The sequence below is a fragment of the Diabrotica undecimpunctata genome, chromosome 6 (assembly GCF_040954645.1).
Source record: "Diabrotica undecimpunctata isolate CICGRU chromosome 6, icDiaUnde3, whole genome shotgun sequence".
In the NCBI taxonomy this organism is placed as follows: domain Eukaryota; kingdom Metazoa; phylum Arthropoda; class Insecta; order Coleoptera; family Chrysomelidae; genus Diabrotica; species Diabrotica undecimpunctata.
The window spans coordinates 104,027,299-104,041,300 of record NC_092808.1 but is presented as its reverse complement, the minus strand read 5'-3'; the positions used below and the strand labels follow the sequence as shown (position 1 = coordinate 104,041,300).

At 32.2% G+C, this 14,002-nt stretch overlaps 1 protein-coding gene across 2 annotated transcripts in view; it reads right to left on the bottom strand.

Moving 5' to 3' along the window:
• LOC140443681 (dopaminechrome tautomerase-like) overlaps window positions 1–14,002 on the bottom strand; it is a 100,359-nt gene that overhangs the window by 34,027 nt on the left and 52,330 nt on the right. For both annotated transcript variants that reach the window (XM_072535056.1, XM_072535057.1), the window contains exon 2: window positions 5,337–5,738. In XM_072535056.1, coding sequence (XP_072391157.1) covers window positions 5,337–5,711 — 375 coding nt within the window. In that variant the 5' untranslated portion in view covers window positions 5,712–5,738. The remainder of the gene's footprint in view (window positions 1–5,336; window positions 5,739–14,002) is intronic.

Sequence of the window (14,002 nt, the reverse complement as noted above, 5' to 3'; positions counted from 1 at the left end):
CTGATTAACATCCATGCACCTTTGTTCAAGTACATTCACGGCGAACAGGGCTTCCCTCGTTCCCAGTGCATTTCTAAATCCAAATTGTGTGTCACTTATGTCCTGCTCAAGTTTATTGTGTATTCTCCGATGTATAATGTTTAAAAATAAACCCATATAAACCCAGTATAGGACCAATAATAACATATGCCTTAAAAACAAGGCCCGATACAGCTACAACGCAAAGGCTAAACTAAAAATGGCAGAGATATTATGTACTGAGAAGGATTACAGAAAATACGCTGAGAGATCGAAAGAGAAATGAAGATTTTATAAGAAAATGTAACGTACAGTGTATAAATGAATAGACACAAAAAATTTAAAAATAATGGAATAACCACATAAGCAAAATGGAGGAAAACAAGCAGAATTGCTTAGAAAGAGCAAGAAAAAAAAGTAAAAGATGGTTTTACTAAAGACAAAACCTTGCTGTCTTACGTACCACAAAAAATATATCAATTTGTCTCATTTCCTGTTTCCATCACAATGACAAACTTTTGCAAACAGAAAGAATATTGTCAAATATGATACATTTTTACAATGTTAATAAAGTGGAAGTGGATGTACTGTATCAAACTAGTGCTAATTATAAAGTAGGAAGGTGTACTAGAAGATGGCCACAGGCTATTTGGTTCAGTGCCCATCCAGAATCCGATTTGACACGGCAAAAATTCACCGTCGCTTTTGGAAAAGAGCTAATACATGACCATTTAATTTGGCGTGTTCAAATGGTGAATATTTCCAGAGAATAAATAGAAGTTATTCGTCGAGTTGGCTATATCCCACATGATAACCTAAACCTTGTAAAAATCATTGTGTCAAAACAAATAGTCATAATAGATGTAAGGATCAGCAACTGGTTTGTTGATTTATTATTTATTCTGATTTAAATTTTTGAAGATATTTGAACAATTTTAAATGAGAATGTTCTATTTTCGACACGATAATGTGTTTTTCTATTTGTTTTAAGATTATCAACATTAACCTAGTTTTTTATTGATCCTGTATATTTTGTTCCAAAAACATCCATAGTACTATATGCTAATTTTTATAGCTGTACTATTAGCAATTTACTACCTTTTTACTTTTATACCTTTATTGTTTGTTTTATTTACACAAAGAATTCAAAAGTCTAATTTGATTCCGTCATATCTTAAACTTTTTTTTCACCATACTAGTTAAGTGGTACGAATCAAATAATTTACTAATAATGGCAACCACACAACATAGGACAGATCTAGACTAATGTGAATATACAAGGCCACACAAGACACTCAGAAGATCGGTGTTTCTAACTGAAAAAAGATATATATATATATATATATATATATATATATATATATATATATATATATATATATATATATATATAAATATATATAGAGAAGTATAAAAAAATAGTAAATGGTAGAGATGCAATATCCTTCATAAAAATAGGTAGGCTTAGATGGGCTTAGATGTGTCAAGAGCAAATGAAAATTACCCACCCAGACGAACTCTATTATCGGTCCCAGTGGGAAATAGGAGTAGAGGCAGACCACGACTGAGATGGAGGGACGGTGTGGACGAGGACGCAAGGAAAATCGGCGCGGCAAATTGGCAACGGTTGGCGATGAACAGAAACGACTGGCGAAATAGACTGGGGAAGGTCAAGGCTCAACTAGAGCTGTAGCACCACTGATGATGATGATATAAATATATATATATATATATATATATATATATATATGTATGTATAATATATATATATATATATATATATATATATATATACAGATTGAACGAATTTAAAACGGAACATACGAAATCAATGATTTCGGCTCAACTCCGCTCTAGGTGGTAGGCCAACAAAAGGTTGTCAAATAATTATATTATAAAAATCCAATACTTCAGCGGGCTACTGGATTCGGAACTCATTCAAGAACAAGTCAAAACTCCACCCAAATAGGTTGCCTAGAATCACTGTGAAAACTAGACTAAACAAGCAGTTATTATGCTGTCAAACCACTTATCGCTTCCTTATAGTCCAAGAGATAGAGCCGAAATTTTGAACTGATCAGTAATATGACATTTCTCTATTGGAATATATTCATTGTAACTGGGTTAAGACTTTGCCTTACAGGCGGACGCCCCTCTTGGTACAGGGGGTGGCTATACAGGGATGAAGTTGTAATTTTTTTCGGAAAAATTAACGATCGATAATATGGCTGAAAATTTGCCCAGAGTAAGATCTTGGTATAACTAGACGAAATCCCAAAGGGCGGACGCGAGAGTGAATATATAAGGGGTGGCGGACAGGGGTGAGGTTGCAATTTTTTGGGGAAAAATTAACGATAAGTAATATGTCCTCCATTTTCATGGCTCATTATTTAGCTCCTAAAAACTCTAAATATAAAAGGGCGGACAGCTGGGTTAGTACAGAGAGCCACAAAACGGGGTCAAATGTACCACTTGCCTGCGCATTTTAGGTCTCGGTAACAATTTTCAAACTGATTTTATTATGATATTTTTATACCGATTGATTTGAAAATTTGTATGCTCACTTCTCTTACTATTCTGAGAAGCGTCAAGTAGAGTTTTCCTCAAAATTTTCCAAAAAAATTTCCGTAAATGAAAATTTTCGTAATTTTTTGAGGTAAAATCTAATTTGTAGAATCCTTTCGATTTTCTGTAAGTTATACCATGATTTGTTTTCCAAAAATATTCAAACGATTATTCTGATAAAAAAAAATTTAGAAAAACTTTTCTAAAACATTTGATAAAACTCTACGTCATCGTCTGAATCTTTTATAGAATATTTTGTAGTTTTAAAATGATATTATGATAATGTTTTTTATTTCAAACTAAAGTCATATTTACTTTACAAATCACATTTTTTTCTTAAATATAAATATTTTACGAATTAATTTTTAATTGAATAAATGTTTGATATTTGATATTTTATTAAATTAAAGTAATTTTATAATGTTAACTATTAAATATTTTTGGTATAACAAATAGTAATTTTACTTATTTTTTATTGCAATAAAAAGGTTTTTAAATTTATATTGCATAAATAATGATTGTTCAGATATAAGAAAAATTTGATTTATTATTAGATTATTACATTAATAATCAATTACAAAATATATTATTTCTATTTATCAATAGGTAAAATTCAATTTGTAGAATTCCTTTAACATTTTACAAATAACTATTAATAAAAATCAATTTAATAGTGGAATTATCAATTTTTTAAGTTTTGAAATTTACTTTGTAGATTTTTCAATATTTTTTTTAACTTTCAAATTGATTGAATTTTTTTTCATTAGTTAATTATAATTTTACAAATTCTGTTTGGACATTAATTTTGCATCATTAATATTTTAAAATATTAAAATAATAATGATGCGCGTTCATTTAGATCAGTAATTCTAGACGCATGCGCTAAATGTAATAAGTATCAAGATGCTTTTATTCAACTTGGTGAAACTGACTTCGATTGTAATGAAGTTTTTTAAACCTTAGAAACTTTCATATGTCACTTATATGGAACAGGACTGACGAGAACAATTCCAAAAAGAAAAGTAAACGATGTCAGAGTTTCACTATTTAACCGGCAGTATAAGTTGCATGATGTGAACGAGCCTTAAAAAAAACTAAAAAATTTCGATGCTTCAAGCTTACCACCATGTCAAGATGAATTACACCAACATCTACTGCGAGCTCATTATATTTCAAATATTTGGACAAATGCTCATAAAAAAGTACCAACAGAATTGATTGTTGAAGAACATGGTTAGGAGTTTGAAGATGAAACATATAAATTCAAATGATTTAGTGGACCTCAGATGCCAGAATCAGTTCGAGAAGTAGTGATTGAAAATGAAGCAGATAATGAATGTGATATTATTGAAAGTGAAATTGACGAAGATGATGAATGTGATGACATCAATGAGAGTGAGAAAAATGACGAAATTTTTAAAGTTTTTCTAAATTTTTTTTTCTTATCGGAAAAATCGTTTGAACATTTTTGGAAAAAAATCATGGTATAACTGACAGAAAATCGAAAGGATTCTACAAATTAGATTTTACCTCAAAAAATTACGAAAATTTTCATTTACGGAAATTTTGAGGAAAACTCTACTTGACGCTTTTCAGAATAGTAACATACAAAGTTACTATTCTGAATATTACTATATATTACTAATATATTACTATATAAAGCTCAGAAGTGAGCATACAAATTTTCAAATCAATCGGTATAAAAATATCATAATAAAATCAGTTTGAAAATTGTTACCGAGACCTAAAATGCGCAGGCAAGTGGTACATTTGACCCCGTTTTATGGCTCTCTGTACCAACCCAGCTGTCCGCCCTTTTATATTTAGAGTTTTTAGGGGCTAAATAATGAGCCATAAAAATGGCGGACATATTACTTATCGTTAATTTTTCCCCAAAAAATTGCAACCTCACCCCTGTCCGCCACCCCTTATATATCCACTCTCGCGTCCGCCCTTTGGGATTTCGTCTAGTTATACCAAGATCTTACTCTGGGCAAATGTTCAGCCATATTATCGATCATTAATTTTTCCGAAAAAAAATGACAACTTCATCCCTGTATAGCCACCCCCTGTACCACGAGGGGCGTCCGCCTGTAAGGCAAAGTCTTAACCCAGTTACAATGAATATATTCCAATAGAGAAATGTCATATTACTGATCAGTTCAAAATTTCGGCTCTATCTCTCCGACTATTAGTCAAGCTCCTCTTTACTTTAAAGGAGGCAGATAGTTGAACGATATTTTATACAATGTCTATCACCGGGTATGGATTTATTTTTGTCCAAGTTTTATATTGGTCCACTATTTCAAATGCAGTTCAAACAGACATATATTAAATTGTATGTTCCGTTTTTAATTGGTTCAATCTGTATATATAAATGTATATATATATATATATATATATATATATATATAGAGAGAGAGAGAGAGAGAGAGAGAGAGAGAGAGAGAGAGAGAGTTCGATTGAACTTTTTAGGCGCGCTGCTAACAAAGTCGCAGTGGCCATGATGATTTCCAATCTCCGCTACGAGTGGCACAAGAAGAAGAAGAATATATATATATAGGATACACAGGAGTATACAAAAGTAGAAGCAAGAATACAAAGGTATACACAGGATAACACTATAGAGCTGGAGTCTTGAGAAGACTGAGATCCTCTAAAATTTGTCACACCATTACCTCGATACTAATTAAGTATGTTACCTATTGTTATGCTACAGTATATTACTAAACGTAAGGAAAAAATAAACTTACCCAAAGTCTATTACAGGAATCTGTCCTAGTCCTGTAGACCGATATAAGTCCAGAACAGTTATAGTTTCCACTCCCAGCACCATGTAGTGACCAATCAGGGTAGGCTTGAAGAATTGGACTTATGTCTTTTGGATTATTGATGGGAATGGAAGTTAATGTAGCAGGAACTCCAGATCTTAACCTCGGAATGGAGATAAATATTCTGTCGTTAGTTATCTCAATACCAGTCGGCACTGTATTTTCTGGTTTGAAATTGTGAGCGGTTAATTGTGGCGGAAAATCATACGTCAGAAAGTTCCATTCTTTTACTAATTGTAGACCAGATGAACCAGTAATTAATAAAACTGTTAAATATGCAATTGTTGACTGTTTCATTGGTCTACGATATTGAGCTAATATGACCTGAAAACAAAACCAAATTATATAATCTACTTTTAGTGCTCATATAGCTTATAAATATTAGATCTTATGAGATACATTAGATTAATAGATTAAAAGATGTTATAATAGAAGTATATATAATGAAAAATGTTTTTATAAACAAATAAACAAAGCGATAGAACTACTGTCCTTAAATTCGATTTCAAGCATCGAATATATATATATATATATATATATATATATATATATATATATATATATATATATATATATATATATATATATATTCAGTGTGGAAACCACTTATGGAATAAAATTGATTGTGTCCTTATTATAGAAAATAATAAATAACTCTGGGACACGTTAACTTCTAAATTTAAATGTGCGCTTTTTAAACATAAATTTAAATGTACAGGGTGATCCACGCATGTCTGGCATTGTCCATAATCCTTATTTTTAATGAAACACCCTGTATATTTTTATGTTTTTAAAAGATTCTTAACAACCTGATTTCAACGAACTATATCATGTAGGGTCTGTAATGAATAATACAAGGTGAAATTTTGAAATTAATAATTTATCACGTGTTACGGTATTTTTTTAAATCAGGTAAATACGGACAATACTCCAAGTGTCAGTATATTGGGGAAAATTTGTTTAGTAACCGTGTTATCATTATTTTTTGTCGTTAATAGGTAAAAACTGTCTAGATAGACTGCTAATTAAACTAAATCGGTAAATAATGCGGATTGTTATCAATCAGTTGTTGTTGTGTTGACATTTTACATTAAAATAATAAATTCCTAATTAAAAGCTTTACATTAATAGCTTTTTAATTTACATAAAAAGGTAAAAGAGTTTACATCGACTACCAAGAGAACGACTTTTCACACCATGCTGAACACGGATGGCAAACTGCTAGAATCAACGGAAGATAAACTGAAAGAATGGGAAAACTATATTAAAATTCTTTTTCACGACATACGAGAAGAACCAAGATTGGAAAATAACAACGAAGGGCCAACAATTCTGAAATCTGAAATCATAAATGCAATTAATCATCTTAAAACAAATAAAAGCCCAGGTCCAGACGGAATATACCCAGAAACGTTAAAATTAATCAGCGAAGAAAATATCGAAATATTTGTCCTTTTATTCAATCGCATTTATGATACAGGCAAAATACCCCAAGATTGGCTGGAGTCAATATTCATCCCACTACCAAAAAAGCCTAAACCACAACACAGCAATGAGTTCCGTCTGATAAGCCTTATGAGTCATGCAGTAAAAGTCCTACTAAAAATCGTACATAATCGTATCTATAGAAAGTGCGAAACAATCATCGGAGACGATCAGTTTGGATTCAGAGCCGGCATGGGAACGAGAGAAGCCCTGTTCAGTTTACTAGTTCTCGCCCAAAAATACTACGACCAACAGAAAGATATATTTATATGCTTTATAGACTTCGAAAAAGCATTTGATAGAGTAAGACACGACCTACTATTAGAACGTTTGCAAGAAGTCGGTTTAGATGGAAAAGACATCAAATTCTTAAAAAACTTGTACTGGAACCAAAACGCCAGAGTTAGGATCAAAGGTTCCACATCCGCAGAAGTAGAAATTAGAAGGGGAGTTAGACAGGGATGTGTTCTGTCGCCTCTGCTGTTTAATCTTTACTCCGAGTTTCTATTTAAAGAAGCATTGGAGGATTCCAAGGATGGAGTCAATGTGAATGGCGCAAATATCAACAGTATCAGATACGCCGATGATACAGTGTTAATTGCGGATTCCGACTTAGGTCTACAATGACTCATCGACAAGACGAACTCGACCTGTGAGCAATTTGGTATGAAAATAAACATTAAAAAAACCAAAGTGATGTCAATCCGAAAAAACCAAAACGTACCTCAACCTTGCACAATAAATGGGCACATTTTAGAACAGGTCAATAGATTTAAGTACCTGGGATGTTGGATCGATAGCAGCCTAAATCCTTATCTAGAAATAAGATCGAGAATAGAACAGACCAGAAAATCTTTCGAAAAAATAAAAAAACTGCTTTGTGATTCTCGAATAAAACTCGAAATTCGACTAAGTTTATCAAAATGCTACGTCTGGTCGACTCTTCTATATGCAGTTGAAACGTGGACCCTTAAAACATCAACCGTAAATAAATTGGAGGCCTTTGAAATGTGGATCTACCGGAGAATACTCAAAATTTCATGGACATCGCATACCTCAAACGAAGAAGTGCTGCATAGAATAGGCAAGGAAAGAGAACTTTTTAACACAGTAAAAGTTAGAAAAACATCATACCTAGGCCACATACTGAGAAATAATAAGTACCAATATGCCCAACTTATAGTGAAAGGAAAAATCGAGGGAAAGAGAGGCCTAGGAAGGAAAAGACTATCGTGGCTCAGAAACATCCGACAATGGACAGGGCTAAATTTTGAACAGCTAATAAGAACAGCTGAAGATAGAGAAAAGTTTAAAATTGTAGTAGCCAACCTCCATCGAGGAGAGGGCACTTTAAGAAGAATTAAAAGCTAATTTCTTGCAGAAATAAAAATGAAATATTTAACTGAGACCCACCGAATTGAGATTTTAATCATGATCGGTTACGGGGAGAATTGTAGAAGTCAAGTCGAAGTACAAAACTTATTTAATCAGAGGTATCCTCAGTTGCCTAATATTGCACAAGGTACTCTGTCTAAAATTTATGCACACAATTCAGAGAACTTGGATATGTCAAACCATTAAAAAGAAAACCGAACTTCGTTGAAGATGAGGTGAAAGTGGATATTTTGTGAAGTGTCGCAGAGAATCCAACGTCAAATTCACGGTAAATTGCACGTCAACATAATGTGAGTCACACAACTGTACTAAGGTGTCTCCATGAAAAAAAAAACTTCATCCATATAAATTAACTTTTGTGCAGGAGCTAACTTTTGCAGGTAGAAGTAATTTTGTTGTAGAGCCAAATAATGGTGGATAAAATTAACACAAATGAAATAGCTGTCGGCACAATATTTTTTTTCTGGTGAATCAAAATTTAATTGAACGGACAGGTAAACCGACAAAACTGTAGATATTGGTCAGCGGAGAATCCTCGTTGGATGCGTGGGACACCCACTCAGTATCCTCAAAAGTTAAATGTTTGGGCAGGTATTATAGGAGATCGTATTATTGGTCTTTTATTTGTAGATGGTAATTTGACAGCGGAAAAATATTTAAGCATGATAAGAGACGATATTCTTTCTCAGTTGGCAACTTATATCCCAATTCAATAGAAAATCTGACCCTACTGCATAAAACACCCAACATCCCATTATGCTTTAATGGTGAGAAATTACTTGAATGAAGTCTTCTTCAATAAATGGATTGGACGAAGGGGTACTTTTGAGTGGCCAGCTATGTTTCCAAGTCTTATGCCTTTGTATTGTTTTTCTGTGGGGTTATCTCAAGAACAAAGTATATGCAACACAACCAACTAGCATTGAAGACCTCAAAGAAAGGATAACTACAGAAATACGGAATATTTCACCTCAAACTTTAAACAAAGTTCGGGACGAGTTTTATAGGAGACTGTGTTATTGCGAACAACAAGGTGAAGAACATTTTAAGCATTTATTTTAATGTAATCGAATTAATTACCTCGGGTATTCTATGAATTAATTGTCTTGAAGAAAATTATAGTTAATTTCAAAATTTCACCTTGTATTACTCATAATAAATTCTACGTGATATAGTTCGTTGAGATCAGGTTGTTAAGGAGCTTTTAAAAATATACAGGGTGTTTCATTTAAAATACAGATTATGGAATATACCAGACTTGCGTGGATCACCCCGTACATTCAAATTTATGTTTAAAAAGCGCACATTTAAATTTAAAAAATAGGTATCTCAATGTTTTTATTATTTTTTAAAATAAGGACACAAACAATTTTATTCCATAAGTGGTTTCCACACTGTGCATATATATATTTATATACAGTATGATGCAACTGTATGGAATAAATTCATTATTTCAGAAATAGACGACTTAAAAAAATTTTAAAACACGTCAATTTTAATTTTTGAATGACCATCAACTAATATATATGTGTTGGACATTACGTCATCAGTGTCGGCGTAATGACGTAATCGACGATTTTTTTAAATACAAACTGGGGTCACGCGACAGCTCATTTGAAAGGTCTCCTTATCGTCTTTGATAATGGGTTGACCAAAATTATGAACTTTTTTATTTAACGTGGAATTACAATAAATATTCATTCACTGAACTATAATATACTAAGAAATTCCACTGAAAATGAAACAAAATAGTGTTTTAGCTGGTTCCCAAAAAAAAATACATTGATAACAAACAATGCTACGTTATAATATGAAATTAGTTATTGTAGTAAGTATTCCAAGTTATTTTTCAAAAATAATTAAATTTATATTGTCATTGACTCTGTCTTGTCATGCCTTTATTTGTCAATGATCTGTGAGTCTGTCAAATAATAGACGTTAAATTTTTACTCTTAAGCATTAATAACAGTGTTTACAAAACTGAAACTAACAGAACGAATCCAGATTTTAATCATGATTGGTTATAGAGATAGAGTGAAGACTCAAGCAGAAGTTCGTAATTTATTTAATGCTAAATACCCGAATTGCGAAATATTTACTTAATCAACAGTAAGTAAAAAAAAATAGAGAAACTGGCCGTGTTAAAGATCTTCCCAGAAGTGGTAGAAAATCAATATCCGAAGCCAAGAAACTGGACGTTGTACTGGCGTGTCAAGAAAATCCCCATATCAGTTCTAGGCAGGTTGCACTAGATAATAATGTCTAACAATCAATTGTTGTAAGAGTGCTAAAATAGGAGAAGTGCCATCCATACAAAGTACATCTGGTCCAGAAGCTATTAGAAGATTACTTTGATAGAAGAATCGAATTCTGCGAAACCGTTATGGAAAAAAGTAGCAGGGATCAGGATTTCATACAAAAAAGATACTTTTTTATGATGAAGCGTCTTTCAAGCTGAACGGTCAAGTTAATCGCCAGAAATATCGATACTGGGCAAGTGAAAATCAACATTGCATGGAAGAGTATAGGACACAATATCCCGAGAAGGTAAATGTTTGAGCCGGCATTATAAACAGTCAAATTGTAGGGCTATATTTTTTTGAGGAAAACTTAACTGCTTCTCGTTATCTAGAATTTCTTTAGGATTATTTGTTGCTACAGCTGAATCAACTATTTCCAAATAGAAATGATTTGTGGTACCAACATGATGGGGCTCCCCCACACTACGGCGTTGAGGTACGAAATTACCTTAATAACGTTTTCTCAGGTAGGTGGATAGGTATAAAGGGGCCCATCGAATGACCATCAAGGTCTCCAGATTTAACTCCGTTAGACTTTTTGTGGGGATATTTAAAGAGCAGAGTGTATCAAAATCGACAGAATAAGGTAGAAGAGTTGTAAAAGCGTATCAGAACGACAATTGCACAAATAACACCTTAAGTCATCGGACACGTTAGGAAAGAATTTATTGTCCATCTTACACATTGTATTATTTCTGAAGGTCGTCAATTTGAACATTTGTCGTAATTTAATTGTATTTAAGTAAACATGTATTGTAAGTTAATTGTATTAATAAACCAGCAGTTTCGGTTAACACTGTAGAAATAAATATTCAAATGATTATATCGTTGGAAAGGCAATAAGGAGACCTTTCGAATGAGCTGTCGCGTGACTTCGGTTTGTATTTAAAAAAATCGTCGATTACGTCATTACGCCGACACTGATGACGTAATGTCCAACACATATATATATATATATATATATATATATATATATATATATATATATATATATATATATATATATATATATATATATATATATATATATATATATATATATATATATATATATATATATCAGTTGATGGACATTCAATAATTAAAATTGACGTGTTTTAAAATTTTTGTTCAGAGTCGTCTGTTTCTGAAATAATGAATTTATTCCATATATTTGCATCATACTGTATATATAAATATATATATATATATATATATATATATATATATATATATATATATATATATATATATACATGTACTTAAAATTATAAATTTTCATCTTCATTTTATTAATATTTATTCTTTTATTGGTTTTTGTTTAGTAACTTAAAATAAGCAGTTCCTTATTACCACAACAATAAAAAAGTGGTTTTTTTTTTTCTGAAAGAATGTATAGCCGGATATCTGAGGCGCATAAACCTGGAATAGGCTATTGAAGGCTGCATCTTTTGAAATGCTTTTTTTTCATTACACTATTTTGCATACTTATTACAAAATAATTACAGCGTTATCGACCTGTATTTGTATTGTATATTTGCATATAAATAGTAACTAATATTAATGTTCAGCAAACGGAAAGTTTATGGTAAAATTATATGTATAGCATGTGCAGAGGCATAAACAATGATTATTTATGACACTATTTAAATATCAATGAATTTTAATTATCGTCCTAAAGTGTACTTAAATATGATTTACTAAACCGATGTCATATAATACATATATAAATTTTTAAAATATTATATACGACAAAATCATATAGAGCATTAGATTTTTCTTTTCATGCCAACTGAAAAAACTTGATGCACTTTTTCAGTAAAAGACCGCAGTGAGTTGACGATACTTAAATTCAGTTATTCTTGCGAAATAATGTATTGGGGTATTGGTATAATATCTTCGTTGATCTAGCAATGGAGTAATTGTACCTGTACAAAACCATATTTTTGACAAATATTGAAGCTTTGTCGGTCAGATAGCCAAGCGGGCTGGGCGGTCGGTTCTCATTCGCTTCACTGCGAGTGGTTCAGTGGATGTGAGTTCGATCCCCAGCTCGGTGTACAGAAAAACAAAAAGGCTAACGCAGCAGTTTAAAATTCTAAATGAATCTGCGTCTTAGTCTAGAATATGCTGGTGTCTGATCGGCCTATGTTAGAGCAGTACGGCAAGAGATAAGGGCTCGCGGCTCGGTGATACTCCTCCATAGATCCCTACCAGAAGGGCGTATCGCCTAAATACCGGTGTATATATATTGAAGCTTTTTATGAGTGCCAACAATAGTAAAAATACGTATGTGATAAAAGAATCTATAATAATATCTATAATTGTTTCATATAATCTTAGGTAATCAAGCTGTTTTGCTTGGAATATTTACCGAGTCTCTGCATTTATATGATGCATAAATCTATACTGCCGATTTTATATTGGCACGATAATAATTCTATGAGTTGCTTCACGATGAGGTAATTCTGTTGTTATTTATTGAAACCTGGGAAAGTTCTTACTTTCGTTCAGAAATAAATATATCCAAAAGCTTATCTACTTTTGCAAAGTGTCAAAATCATGTACTGTTTTACATGCAATAACAGCATTCAAAAAGAAACCAGATTTTACTTAATTCCAAAGAATATAATCGTAAACGGAATTTGCTTTATTCTTTCGATCTACAGAGCTCCAAAAAAGTTACCTGTTCAAATAAGTTCGATACATATGTTTTAGAAAGACATTTGTAATAAAAAGCAGTGCAATTAGGTTATCTTGCTCAAACCTCTTCTGCTTACCAAATGGGTATATTATCAAGTTCAAGCGTGGCTTAATAATCAACTACATTGACCCAAACAACTGAAGTTGAAAGTTATTCGACAACACATTAAAACCAATCCAGATTTTACTTCTCAACCCCAATCCAATTTTTTGCAATTATAAAAACGGATGTTATGCAAAACGCGGCCGCAAAAAAAGTTATTTTGCTCTTTGGACAAGGGTTCGACCGATATCAGCGAGGAGACATCTACGTGATAGCTAAGATTAAAGTCTTTTTCTTCTTAGAGTGCCGTCTCCCTACGGAGGTTGGCAATCATAATGGCTATGTCTTAAAATTTTATATTTTGGTCCCCTCATCACGTGGCCTACGTATTCCAGTTTTCTGGTTTGTACAGTGGTGATTAGTTCTGTTTCTTTACCAACTCTCTCCAGGACTTCTTTATTAGTAATTCTATCAGTTCTATCAGTCTAACGAGAGTTCGAAAGCCTTGATTCTTTTTAAATTGCATTTTTTTAATGTCCAAGTCTCAGCTCCATATAATAATATTGAAAATATATAACAGCGAATGGTACGTAGTCTGATCTCCAAATTTAGATTTATGCGCGTTAGGAGTGGCTTCATTCGTATAAATGCTGATCTGGCAATCTCTATTCGCCTGTTTATTT